The 14,395-nt window shown below is 41.1% G+C and overlaps 1 protein-coding gene and 2 pseudogenes across 1 annotated transcript in view; 1 reads left to right on the top strand and 2 right to left on the bottom strand.

Moving 5' to 3' along the window:
• Positions 1-238: 238 nt before the first annotated feature.
• LOC111825168 lies at positions 239-324 on the bottom strand (annotated as a pseudogene).
• Positions 325-331: 7 nt separating this feature from the next.
• On the top strand, positions 332-1,167 carry LOC111825161 (annotated as a pseudogene).
• A 3,978-nt stretch (positions 1,168-5,145) lies between these two features.
• The window catches only part of GATAD1 (GATA zinc finger domain containing 1), a 15,315-nt gene continuing 6,065 nt past the window's right edge, over positions 5,146-14,395 (bottom strand). Inside the window, exons 2-5 of the mRNA XM_006085069.2 lie at positions 13,868-13,996; positions 12,279-12,338; positions 9,975-10,158; positions 5,146-6,679 (exon numbers count right to left, since the gene is read on the bottom strand). Of these exons, the coding sequence (XP_006085131.1) occupies positions 6,489-6,679; positions 9,975-10,158; positions 12,279-12,338; positions 13,868-13,996 (564 nt within the window). The 3' untranslated portion in view covers positions 5,146-6,488. The remainder of the gene's footprint in view (positions 6,680-9,974; positions 10,159-12,278; positions 12,339-13,867; positions 13,997-14,395) is intronic.

The following is a 14,395-nucleotide window of genomic DNA, read 5'->3' as shown; positions in this document are numbered from 1 at the left end:
TTCTAACAGCTGAACTTTAGAATCTATACAAGAGAACGAGCCTCAGCAGTGCTTCTCATTTCTGGGGGCATTTTAGAATCACCTCGAAACTTTGAACGTTTTTAAAATCTATTTAGGTTTTACTAGATTCTCTGGAACCCAGTGAGGCCCCAGTCTCCCTCTCGGAGGCTCTAATTGAATTGGTGGCTGGGAACCTTGGAGCAGCAGTGGCAGTTTGTTTGCTTTTTTATTATTACTTTTTTATATAGAACGCTTCATGAATTTGCGTGTCATCCTTGTGCAGGGACCATGCTAATCTTCTCTGTATCGTTCCTTTTTTTTTTTTTTTTTTTAGTGTATGTGCTGCCGAAGCGAGCACTGTTTGCTTTTTTTAAGCCGCAGAGGTGATTCTGATGTGTTTGTGACTCGTTGGTATAAAGGTGGGGGAGGACAGCAGGATCTCAGCACAGGTGCAAAATCCTAAAATGGCGTATTGAGATAGAAGGTGGATTATTAAATGAGATATGTTTGTAATGCTGCAGGCACAGAGCACTGAGAAGTGCTCCTGGCGGAGACTGAACAGACAATGAGCTTTCCTCTGGCCCAGGAGCAGTTTTTGGCCTTTGTAAGTAAATTCAGGGCCTCTTAGACCTGTTAACAGCCACGGTGATGAGGGTCACCAGGTGTGGCTGTGCAGGCCGTGCCCTCCCAAGGCTTCTGGGTGAGCTGAGCATGGAATCCAGCCCCGGGTCTCTACCCAAACCCTGACGTGGCCTCCACCTTGAAACGCTGGCAAAGATACCAGAATGCCAGTGGCCTGCCACGAGGACCTGTGTCAGAACCTGCCCACTGCCTCTTCCCAATGTACAGGGTGCTCCGTAAGGCCAATGTGACCTTCAAATGAGAGGCTTCATTCCTGTTAAAAATAAGGGGAGAGAGGCATGCGAGGAAGCCTGTGCTTCTCCGAGTCGCTCTCTTCCGGGCTCGGTGTGGTGATCGGCTTGGTCCATGGAAATCAACGAGAACTTGCCCGCCAGAAAAACATGAAGAAATCCCAGGAAATTAGCAAGGGAAAAAGAAAAGAGATAGCTTGACTACCTCTCAGAGAAAACAGACTCTGAGGTCATGCAACAAAAGCGGAAAGCAGCTCATGAGAAGAAGTCCATGCAGACAAGAGGAAAACGATGATTGACAACTGGGAAAACCTGATGCTACTGCCAACTAGGTGTATTATAGGCTTTATGATCGAGATCTTGTAGAGTGAACAATGTCATTACATATGTTACAACATATCTTTATAAAAACTATTTTAAACTTTACCTTTCAGTCGGACTTAGTGTAATGTTTCAGAACCATTCTTCAAGGAATGAAACATTAACCATGCATGTGAAAAAAAAATAAGGGAAGAGATTTACTCCCCCGCCCTTCTTGCCAGAATATCTACCTTAGAAAACTTATAAATACAAGTATTTTCTCAGTCTCGTTGAAATGTATCTTTTTAGAAACTAAATAAGCCCTGTCAGCTTTATGTAAAAACAGGAATGTCCTTCTCCACGACCTGGGAGCCATCTCTTTGCAATACGAACATCGGGAGGTGGCACCGCTCCCCGTGTCTGTGGGACACAGGAGGCTAGCTCCAGGTTGTAACAGTACTTCCTGTCATAGAGAGAGTTTGTCCCCCCACCCTCTGGATGATTAGTTCATGTAGGTGCTCACCCCAGTTACCAGGTTGTGTTAGGAAGAACTGTGTGTAACTATTGGTGCTGTCGAGTTCTCTCAGTTAATAACTAGTTATTGTTTATCTTGAGGACTTATATGCAATGGGTTGCATCTGTTTGGCTCTAGAAAGGGTTGAGAGCTCTGTCTTTGCAATCAACCTCGGCCAAGTGCCTGCGGGAAGCATCACTCCAATTTAATGCTCAGTGGATAAAACAGTGTTTTCTTCTGCTGTTACCTTTGTGGAGAGGATTTCTAGGCTGAAAGATTTGTGTTTTTTAAAAAATTATATTTTTACAGCAGCACCTTCATCCTTCATTCTGAAGTTACTGTTTCTTTTTTACACACACTTTCCAGATCCATGGGGAGAAGTATTTTAGGTATATAGGTGGGGTGGGGTTTTTTGTTATATATTTTTTAAATCCTTGCCTGAGGATGTGTTTTAATTTATTTGAGAGAGAGGAAGGGAAAGAGAAACATTGATGTGAGAAACATCAGTTGGTTGCCTTTTGTGTTGGCCCCGACCGGGTTTTGAACCCACAGCCTAGGTATGTGCCCTGACCAGGAAGCAAACCCACAACCTTTCAGTGTAAGGTCCACAGTCCAACTAACTGAGCCACCCGGCCAGGGCAAGGCATATAGATGTTTTTGTTATAAACCTCCTCCCTTCTACCCAGCTTCTAACATAAAAGTTAAAGTAATTGGAAATAGTGATGTTACAAGAAGTTGAGGCTATGATTGTAGTTTTTTGGCTTGTAGTTGAGTAATTACATGCCAGTCTGTTGTGTTGAATAAGAAATATGAGTTAATGATTCCATTTCTTTAACAGAAAAAAGAAAAAGTTGTTTGGTTTTTAATTTTGTATACACATTTTGTGACAGATAGAAATTAATTTTATCATCCAATAATCTGTTCATCTTTCTCTAGTCTAAATGGTTTCCTTCATTACTTTTCATTGTAAAAAACATATCAAAGTAATACATATTCATAGTTATATATCAAAGTAATACATATACATAGGTTTTTTTTTAAGGCCAAATAATTCTACGTAGCTTATAATGAAAAACAGCAGGGACTTATCAGCATTTCAGCATCAGGACTTGATCAGAGAAACAGAACACTAGCAATGATATAGAATAGTGGTTCTCAACCTTCTGGCCCTTTAAATACAGTTCCTCATGTTGTGACCCAACCATAAAATTATTTTCGTTGCTACTTAATAACTGTAATGTTGCTACTGTTATGAATCGTAATGTAAATATCTGATATGCAGGATGGTCTTAGGCGACCCCTGTGACAGGGTCGTTTGACCCACAAAAGGGTCTCGACCCACAGGTTTGAGAACCGCTGATAGAGAATAAAGGAGCTGTGAGAGAGGTGTTACCTGACACAATTGTGGGAGCCTGTGGAAGAGTCTGTGTAAGGCTTTTGCTTCTGCATCTGGGCCCCAGGCCTAAAATCAGCAGGGCAGGCAGTCTGGAAGGGAAGATAGACTTGAAGTGGGAGAGAGAAAGGACAAACTTGAACCTGCACCAACCTCTCACGCTTGCCAAGCCTCTACCTTGGATGAGGCAGGTGCCCTTCATCACAGAGCTAAACCTTGCCTGGCCCAGGGCTGATGAAGCCGAAAAATGTCACATCTGAGTTATTTCCTAGAATTACTAAGTGAATCTATCAAAGTAAACACCAGAGTTTATTTCCTCAGCATGCTGTTGATCTCCCTTGCAAGAGTTTAAGAGCTACTATTTATTAAATGTTCTAAGAATGAACTTATGGAGTAAAAATTGGTGGTCCCACGCCAGTTGGGCAGCCTGCAAACAAATGCGTCTGTGTATATATGCTCATTGTAGGAAAGTTGGAAAATACTGAAAAGTATAGAGAAAACACACACAAAGGCACAATAACTTAGGCATTCCTTATTTCTCCCTGGAGCTGACCTCTTGGTTTATATTTTTGGGGTATAGGAGATACACCTTCCTACAAAAGGTATGGTTCACACATTTGGTATGAAGTAAAAACAGTTCCTAAAATATGCCCAGGGTGGCAAAACAAAATCCACAAAATGCCCCTCCCTTTTCTGGTCCATGACAGAACATCATTCTGAGTATGTGCAACATGTCTATGTATCTATGTACACACACATGTAAAACAACTATATGTATTTTTATCCCAGTGCCCTTATGCTTCCACTTACTTATGGCTGAGATGCAATTATGTTTCAGACTTCTCTATAGAAAACAGTCCTGGAAAGCCTTTCAAAGCCAAGAACCTGAATGGTTTGGGATAATCTTTTCAGCTACTCACGTTAAGATTTATTTGTGTAAGAGCATTAAAGATCATCTTAAGAACCTCCTGTTAAAACAATATTAAAACAATCTAATACTAATGTAGAATATAACAATTTGAAATTCCACTTGAAGTGGCTGTTCACAAGAGAATTTGAAGTTTAAGCCAAAGTTACGATGAACTAGTATTAAGTATCAATAGCCATCTTAAGAACATCAAATGTGAACTCTACACTCAGCTCCTCCCATAAGCCAGGAACTGGATTAGGTGCTGGGGGAGTTGCAGAGCTGAGTAAGTAAAACACACCATCTCTGCCCCCAGGAAACACAGGGGTGGGGGTGGGGCCAACAGAAGTAGAAATTTAAATGCAATATAACAGAATAAAATAGAGATTGATTTAAAGGAGCCAAGGGAATCTGGAAGGTCCCATGGAGAGACAGAGTTGAGGGCCCTAAGTGAGCCACAATAGGTGGTAACAAGGTTATCAGAATTTTGCATGGTATCCATGTTCCTGAAAAAGGAACAGTTCAGCAGGCTGAATAGGATCTAAGCTGCAAGATGCTGCATGGTTCTTCAGACTTGTTTGTGCTATTTTATAGATACAATAAAAACAATGAATTGATTCGGGATATGGGGGAGAAAAGAAGAAAAGCCCTTGTTGTGTGGTGGAGTTGGAGAAAACAGTATGAACAAGAACTCAGAGTCAGGAAAATGAGGAGAGTGTCCAGGGAACATTTCAGTGGTGGTAAGAAGGGGGAGACCAGGTTGGGACTAGACTGGGGCAGGCCTTTGACAACAGGAAAATAGGTATGAATCTACCCTGTAAGCAATGGGAGCCATCGGTGTTTGTTAAGGAAGAAAGTAAAAATTCAACCTATTTTAAAAGATGCAGCAACAAAAAAATAAAATAAATGATACTACAAGTATTTATATATTTATAAAGTCAGTATATACTCTGGTTTTAAAATATTTCCTGATTTTAATAAATATCTTGCATTAAGTGTTCATTTTATCAATCAGCCACTTTGATTTTCTTAAAATCTATTATATATTGATGAGGAAGCTGTCCCTCCAACTTATGAATACTACAACACTGCTGTTTTCTGTGTATACCATTTTTGATAGAAAGCCCTATTTGTTTAAATGAAATAAACCAAAAGTAAATACATTGCAAAAATACATTTTAATACATTGTGGAAAATACATAGTGAAAAATACATTGTATTAAAATGTGTTTTTTAAAATACATTTTAATACATTTAAAATACATTGAACATTAGCATTTAGATAGTTATTTACAATGGTATTTACAATCAATTTTACTATAATTTTTGTGAACAGAAAGATAACTACAGAGAGCTAACTATGGACATAAAACTATCTCCAGCTGCTTCCTTCTAACACACAAACCATACATGGGTAGAAAGGGGTAACAGTTAATAGTGCTACATTTCAAAATCATTCTGATTAAATTAGGTCCTGACAAATTCTTCTGGGTTAAAAAATGCTAAGTCAGAAGAGGAGGCAAGTGTGCACAATCTCCACTTCCTCCCATTTCACACTGTTGCACCCTGACTTCACTGACTTGCACTTGAAGGAAACCTGTACCTGAATTCTGGGAAATGTCACAAACAACAGGCCTTCTAAATCCAATGTATTGCTTTAAGCACATTATTATGAGTTTATAGCAGGTGGTTTAACTTTGGGGTAGACTTCTTTAGATATCAATGCTAACAATCTATTAAACCTTTATTTTTAATTACAAAAAATTTAAAATTTTTCAATTATAGTTGACCTATTAATCATTTTTATGACTAATGGCTGTTCTAATGGTCAAGAAAGGACCAAGTGGGGTACCTCAACTGTCAGTGTTTCCTGTGTGCTTTAGTGAAGTTAACTGTCTGCACTATAAAATCTTATGGTTTGATTGAAAGGCTTGTTTTGACTGATAACTGATATTAAGATCAACAAAATGATTCTGAATCCCTCTTTGCTACAGAAGAATTAGATGCAAATTTGAACGGCCTGAGCTAATAAAATTATCCACCGATCACTTTCCTTCAGGTTAAAGCAGCCAGCAGTCTGACATTTCCTATACAGAAGTTTGTGTAACTTTGTGACAGATAAACTGGTCATAGCTACATTTTATTGAGTTAAGTCCATCAGAAATCCAAACCTTAATTCCTATTTTGTCCTTATAGAAAAATACAATCCATTTTATGAGTTTCTATAAATAAATTATGGATAAAAAATAGACACTGTTTCTAATGGTCTCCTTGGGAAGATACCCATGCAGACTGTAACATTTAACTTCAAAATATATTTAATTCTTTTCTATCCTTTTTTGTTTTCCAAGTGACTAGTAATAAATAAACTAATGATTATTGTGTGGTAGGGAAAAACTTTTTAGTCATTTTTCCATCTAAGAATTTCATTAAATGAACATGTGGCATATCTTGTAGTAATATGAATAGACGATAACTGGAAATCCAGTTTTACTTTTTAAACTACAAATGGTTGGCAACTGTTTCCTTAATAGTTATTGCAGGAGTAGGTCCAACATGAGTCCATATATAGCCCTTTTCTGGTCTGGTGGGAATTGTGGGAAATGGTGATGAAAGTGACTTGAAATATTCAGAGGGTGCATGACAAACAAACTCCAAGTATTCCATCTTCCTGGGAAGATCCTCCTCTGGTCCTAAAGGCGCCAATGGAAAAGTTAAACACATTTTGAACATGGATATCATTATCATAAAATGTTAAAATACCTAGACACTAGGAGAAACCAGTCTGGTCGTACCTGACGTTAGTCCTTGGAACATATATTACTATGAAGTTACTCATCATTTTTTCTATTTTAACTGCTTAAGGAATATAGCATTCTCCCCAAAACAGTGACTCAATATAGAAAGGAATCTTAAAAAAATAATATTTAGCCTTATACAGTGTTTATTATATATGCCCGCACTGTTCTTAGTACTGACACATATCAATACATTGAATCCTCGCAAAGCCCTCTGTGGTAGGCACTATTATTATTTCCATTTTACATATGAGGAAAATGAGACAAGGACTAAGGAACTTGCCCAACATCACACAGCTAGTAAGTGTATAGGCTACGAACCCAGACAGTCTGGCCCCCGAGGTTGTGCTCTGGCATCTGAGGAAGAGGAAGAGGTGGGAGAGGAGCTGGAGGAAATTCTGTCATATCACTGCCTCTGCTGACAATCCTATCCAATCGATCAGGTAGAGGCCCGTAATTCGTGCACTCAGGGGGAGGGGGTCCCTCAGCCCAGCCTCGGGGAATGTCTGACTGATGGCTTAGGCTCGCTCCCCACGGGGATGTTCATCAGTGGGGCATCCTTAGCGCAGCCATGGAGACAGGAGAGGCTCCCGCCACCACCACTGTGCTCGCCAGCTATGAGCCCGGCTTCTGGCTGAGTGGTGCTCCCCTATGGGAGTGCACTGACCACCAGGGGGCAGCTCCTGCGTTGAGCATTTGTCCCCTGGTGGTGTGGGCGTCATAGCAACTGGTCATTCTGCCAAAACCGGCTCTCCGACATCCCCTGAGGGATCCTGGATTGCGAGAGGGGGCAGGCCAGGGTGAGGGACACAACCGGTGCACTACTGGGGCCGAGGAGGAACACTGGAGGTTGGCCAGCCGGGGAGGTATCACGGGAGGGCTCCAGGGTGTGTCTGGCCTGTCTCGCTCAGTCCCGATCAACCGGACACCAGCAGCAAGCTAACCTACCGGTCGGAGCATCTGCCCACTGGTAGTCAGTGCATGTCATAGCAACTGGTCGACTGGTCAACTGTCTGCCCCCTGGTGGTCAGTGCCCATCATAGCAAGTGGTTGAGCAGCCTCAGCATATCATGAGCATACTAGAGGCCTGATGCACGAAATTTGTGCAAGAGTAGTCCTTCTTTCCCCAGGCTGCTGGCACCTGCTATCCCTCTGGCACCCAGGACCTGAGCTTCCCTCTGGCCGCCAGCAGGCACCCAGGACCCAGCTTCATCTGGAAGGTCGTTTGGGAGGACGTCCAGTCTAATTAGCATATTACGCTTATATCATTATAGATTACGCTTTGATTGGTTAAATGGCTGACCGGCTGACCGGACACTTAGCATATTAGGCTTTTATTATATAAGATAAGCAGAAAACTGGTCATGTATCAAACTTGACATGCAGGAGACAATAACAGTGAAATGTTATTTGTCCCTGAGTTCTCCCTAAAAAATGTTGTGTTTTTTCCTCAGTGCAAAAGTAACCCATGCCCATTGCAGAAAGGTTACAAAGTTCAGAGTTACAGAACTCTGAATACTTTCAAAATTGAATTACTCAGTAACTTCTTGTGAGTCTACATAAAGAATTATTTGTACCATTTCTTTTGGCAGCACTGAAATTAGTCAGAGTACAGTGGCTGCCATTTCAAAGATCGACAATGATGTGTTATAAAAGGTCTAGAACAAGCATGTCAAACTTGCGGCCCAGACAATATAATGGGATGTAAGAAACGTTTTAATAAAAATTTTGTAACTTAATTTTTACAATATCGTTATACATAATTATTAATAAAGAACTACAACGTTCGCTAATGACTGATTACTATAATCGTGTTGCATTCATTTCCCTTACATGCAGATGCACCATTTCTCTCCTCTAATACTAGCAGCGAATATTTTAGCAGCCGATTGCCACGTCATTAGTCTTGTACTGACTTGTTTGGTGTGCGCAATAGGAAATATTTTGCTTTTGGAGAATAAGAAAAATAGGTTTATTTGCGTTACACTTACTAATTTGTGCAGTTATTCAGTGTCTGGTAAGTTAATGTTCAAGAAAAAATATTAATTTTTATTAAAATGTTCTATTATTTTCTGTTAACGATTACTCATTTATTTCAGCCCTTTGTATTCAGCATGTCTCTATCGAAATAAACTTACGTTTCTATGAAAATTGAAGCTTTTGTTTTTTTGTGGCCCACATACACTTAAACCTCGTTTATTTGGCCCCTGTTAGCCTTTGAGTTTGACATGCTTGGTCTAGAATAGGGGTGGGCAAACTTTTTGACTCGAGGGCCACAATGGGTTCTTAAACTGGAGCGGAGGGCCGGAACAAAAGCATGGATGGAGTGTTTGTGTGAACTAATATAAATTCAAAGTAAACATCATTACATAAAAGGGTACGGTCTTTTTTTTTTTTAGTTTTATTCATTTCAAACAGGCCGTATCCGGCCCGAGGGCCGTAGTTTGCCCACGGCTGGTCTAGAATGATTATGTGTGACATGAAGAAGGATGCATATTGAGAATATGTAAGATTCTAGAAATAACTGTGATAGTTCCTTAAGAAACTATTTTTAGTAGATTTTTATAAGTAACCTAAATAACCTAGTTCCTGAGCAATAAATTCTTTTAATAGTTTAATCTTGGGTCACTTAAAAAAATTTTATCCACATTACTTTTTAGTAGGTGCATACAGGCCTAACTCTAAACAACTGACAGCACTCAAAGCCCAGCTGTATAAAATGTTTCTCTGTTTTCTATAAAGCTCTCTATGTGTACTTAATGGTACTTACGCTTCTTTGTTATGGACTGAATTGTACCCCTCCCTAATCCATATGTTGAAGCCCTAACCCTCAAATGATGGCATTTGGAGACAGGGCTTAGGGAGGTTATTAAGGTTAAATGAGGTCATGAGGGTGGAACCCTAACCCGCCAGGATTGATGTTCTTATAAGAAGAGACTGAAGAAGGACTGTGTACAACAAGAAGGTGACAGTCCACAAGCCAGGAAGAGAGCTCCACCAGCAACTAACGCTGAGAGCACCTTCATCTTGGACTTCCAGCTTCCAGAACAATGAGAAAATAAATTTCTGTTGTTTAAGCCATTCAGTCTGTGGTATTTTGTTATGGTGGCCTGAGCAGACTAATGCATTCTTATACCTAATAACAGAGACTTACCTGGGTCCAAGGACCTGTACCATTTGACAAACTCACCTATGATGTAGGATGCAGGATCGAATCGGTCCGTGGGGCTAGAAAGAGTGGGGATGAGCCACGTCAGGCCTGCGCTCTTCTCACAGTACTGGTCCTGGATAAAACCCCGGATCTGGGCATAGTAGGATTTCCCATCTTGCTCATCAATCACAGAAACAACATCTCCAATTTGGTAATATACCCCCTGGTGGAAATAGAAGATAATCCCACATTTAAAATAAATAGAACAGCACCAGAGCTATGAATGGAAACTTCCTTAATGTAAAAGCAAGAGTTTTCAAAGTGGTCAGTAAAAGAGCTCTGAGAGGGACTGATAAACTGATGTGTATATGGTTGATGCCAATTCTAAAATTGTTTCACTTTTGAATGAAAAAAATTTTACACACACACAACTTGCATCTGGAGAAAATGTGCTTATAAAAATACTTTTTCTATCACAACAATACTGTCCCTATTTTTTTGGCTAGAAAAATTGAGCTGTAGAAGTGCTGCTAAGTGACTTGCTGCAGCTGAGGTTCCTACACTAGCTCAGCGGTCTGTTTCTATACTGGCTTGAAAATCAGTGCTTATCTGGTGAAAATATGCTCTATATACCTTCCTCCTCAACCATCAATTAGGGAAAAGAGATACTACAAACTGAAGCCAAAGAAATAATAGAAGCTCTTCTGATTGTAATAGGTCTTCAGGGTAGGTTTTTACCCTCAATTTACCATACCTTTCCCCAGCCTCACTGGCAGCTGTCTCCTCCCTTCCTCTTCTCTGATATTCTCCCACAAGACAGTTACTGGTATTTCTGGCATTCAAGGGTTCATGTCTTATCCATACTCTACTTCATACCCAACTAACTAACCTGTGCATATTTTGTGTTTAGAACCCTTATAACTCTGCCTCTGCCTTCTACCCTATGTCCTCTTCCCTGGGTCTTGAACTGGAAGTAATCTCTCATTTGAACATCCATAATAGCTGATCCAAATATTTATGACACTCAGCACTTCCTTAGGTGGGTGCAGGAACCAGCCTGCAAGGGTGATTCATTGCTGCTTCCCTCAAAATAGGGCCTTGGCAGCAGATAAAGCTGCTGGGGTGCGAACCTAAACCACAAAAATGATTCTGAGAAAATATTTCCAGTAACTGAGTTGTGACATGAGCACCTGACAGACCAGGAGTTTCTCCTGGACGCTTTATCCATATGTCCGAGGGTGACTGTTGCATCTGGATCATTATGTGGGCGTAGAGTCAATGTGGGCCACATTCCCCTACCTGCTGGTTACTAACACTTGCAATAACATGTCTCGTGCTTTCCATCAACACCTGCCTAAAAATCATTAGTACATGAAGTTCTTAGCTTAGTCAGTTGCTCCTGGACTTAATCTGTAAACTCTGTGTTTAGCTGTGAAAATAACACACACATTTGAAAATGTGATGATGATAATTGTTCCTATTCACTGAGAGTCAGGTGCTTACTCTCACTTGATATACATGATCTCACTTGACCAAATGAGTAGTTTCTATTTACAATCCCTATTTTATAGAATCTATATAATATAGATGAAGAAACATCAGAGAGCCCTGGCCAGTGGTGCTCAGTGGTTGGAGTTTCGGCCCTTGCACCGAAGGGTCATGGGTTTGATTCCCAGTCAAATTTAAACTGTACCTGGGTTACAGTTTAAATTTCCGTCTTGGTCAGGGCATGTGCGGGAGGCAACCAATTGATGTCTTTCTCACATAGATGTTTCTCTCTTCCCCCCACCCCGTTCTACTCTCACTATATATCACTAATTATATATATATATATATATATATATATATATATATATATATATATATCTCCTCAGGTGAGGATTCTTGGACTCCCTCTGTCTCACCATGGACTTCCAGTAGGTGCTACTCCCCACTGCCCTTATCCTCCCACTTCTGCTTAAAGGCATTTTAGAATCCCAGTGCTGACTACCCATTAGACATCCTCTACGAGTCTAAATCCTGCCTCTGTCCTTCTCACTCTTCAGTGCCATCACATTGTCTAGGATGGCTCACTCTCATAGCTCCACACCATACACTGGTATTTTAAAAATGATTCTCGGGATCTATGTTAAGAAATTCTCAAGATCCTCATCATATTTCAACAGGCAACTTCCCCTACCATCTCAGCTCTGAGTGAGATGTTTTATAACACCTACCTCCGGGAGAAACAGCTTAGAGAAGAATAAAAAACACAATCACACAGACCTTCAGACCCACCCAACGTTTTAGTAGCACATTATACAGTAGGCCCAAATCGTCCCCAGTAACTCTACAGGTGTTTACCTTGTAGAAGATTGATTCTGCAGTGATTATGGTGGAAACTGACTCAGGCGCTTTGATGGGCTATGAAAAAAAAAGGTAAAATTATTAGCACATTCATACTGTGTATGTGTGTATATAGGCATTTTTTCCAACCATATATGAGAGTTCTGTAATTTAAGAAATACTAAATTTGTTGTTTGGTGACAAAAACTGCAAAAAGACAAATGATTTTCTGAATGTTGTTGCCAAGTGCAATATGAATATTTCCACTGCTATTTCTGCTATCATTCGCTTAAAAATGGCTGGGAACTAGAGGACAAGCTTCTGATTATGCTGCTGAGAGCTAACACAAGCCCTTTCCGAGCTTTATTACATTTTAACATTTTAGGTATAAAAATATATTGCCTGAGCATGACAGAAATGAAATAAAAAATGGGTGAGCACTAAGTGAGAAAGTGCTTCCTTGATGACATTTTCCGTCTCAACCTGACTATGGAACCAGCTATGACACGTGAGATATTATCAGAACCCATTTTCTAGCAAGCCTGCACTAAGGCTAAAAGAAACTTTCTTGGGAGTTCTTATTAATCTGCCACCATCCACCCACCACTGAAATCTGTTTTTAAGCTGAAATATACTCTTTTATGCCACAACAGAGAAAGCAGGCCTCCCCAAAATATGTCTTTGGTATCATCCTGGAAGAGTTTGCTAGAAAAATTGATACTGAAATAATTGCAGAGAATATAGTCTATCATACTTAAGAATAAAACATGTTTAAGTGATACAACTATAAATAATCAAATGAATATTTACTTAACATGTTTTGTCTAGCCAACAAATGACTCATTTTTAGAAAATTAAATTATTAAAATCTTAAATGAATTAGAGACAACTACTCTTAGTAAGAAAAGAATCCACCATCTGTACAATATCCTGGAGGCCCCTTTGTGTTTTATGAGTGGATATGCCTTTACTGGTCAGCCAGTCGTTCCTGTTCTGAAAGGAAATGTCACACTGAGGATTTAAAAAGCTGCCTACAACGCATTGTCCACTGCGTCTGACCATGTCCCCTTGTGTTTACAAAGATCACGAGAACTTACTGCACTGAAAATGTGCTTGCAACCACCCCCACCACCAGTCTTTCAACAATCTGTTTTCTTACAGCAGAACAGGGAAAGGTTTAGCATAATTTTAATTCGTATTCATCAAACTGATCCTAAGTCAGTAAAATACATTTTTTTTCTGGGTCTAAAATAACAAATGCGTAAACAAGTTCCAGTATTATTTACTCAGATCTTTAAAAAAGGAAAAAAGGGTTTCCTACTGTCCTTGGCCATACCATGAGCCTTTGCATCAAGAAGCCAATAAGGCGCATCCCAGGCGCACGTTTCCTCTAGACGCCTACTGTGTACCCCCCAGAGGAAAAGGAAAAAGGAAAACCCGCGCTTCCTGGAAAGAGGGGAAGCCCCGGGCAAGTGTGGGCCACGCCCCGGTCACCACCAAGGAGGAAGGTCACGGTGGGATGCAGGCAGTGGCAGGACAGATTGCACACAACGCCATGACAGCGGACACACACACACACACACAAACACTATCCACAACCACCTTACGTTTTTTAATTTAAAAATGTGTCTTCTCCCTTTTCCTTTGGTGGAAACCTTCTTCTCAGCAGCGGGAGCGGACTTGTACTTGGTGTTGCGGAGCCGAGCGGACCTCCTGTGGATTTCCTGCTTACTCTGCTACATCAAGAATAAAAAAGAGAGAGAAATGAATGAACAGTGCGGGAAGGATGCCGTCCCGAGGCAGCCACCCTACAGGGGTCCCGGCGCGCGCCCCTCAGCCGGGCCTTCCCTCCTCCTGCTGGGCGACCCCGTTATCTGGGCTCCGGGAAACAGGGCGGGGGCCTCGACGAGCATCGCCGGAGCCTCCGAAAAGTGGACGTCTGTTCACGGGCACTGACAGCAGAGAAACACCCGGCAACTCAGCTCTCGGCGCCAGCGGTGCGGGCAGGCCTGCCGCCGCCTCCAAAAGGGCGTGAACGGGACGGAACGACGAGACGCCCCTGACACCGGGCAAGCCCTGCAGCAGGACCCTCGGCACCCGCCCGCGCATGCGTGTGGCTAACGGGACGGCTGGTT

Source organism: Myotis lucifugus, unplaced genomic scaffold, assembly GCF_000147115.1.
Source record: "Myotis lucifugus unplaced genomic scaffold, Myoluc2.0 scaffold_15, whole genome shotgun sequence".
Taxonomy (NCBI): Eukaryota; Metazoa; Chordata; class Mammalia; order Chiroptera; family Vespertilionidae; genus Myotis; species Myotis lucifugus.
This window is presented reverse-complemented; position numbering and strand designations above follow the sequence as displayed.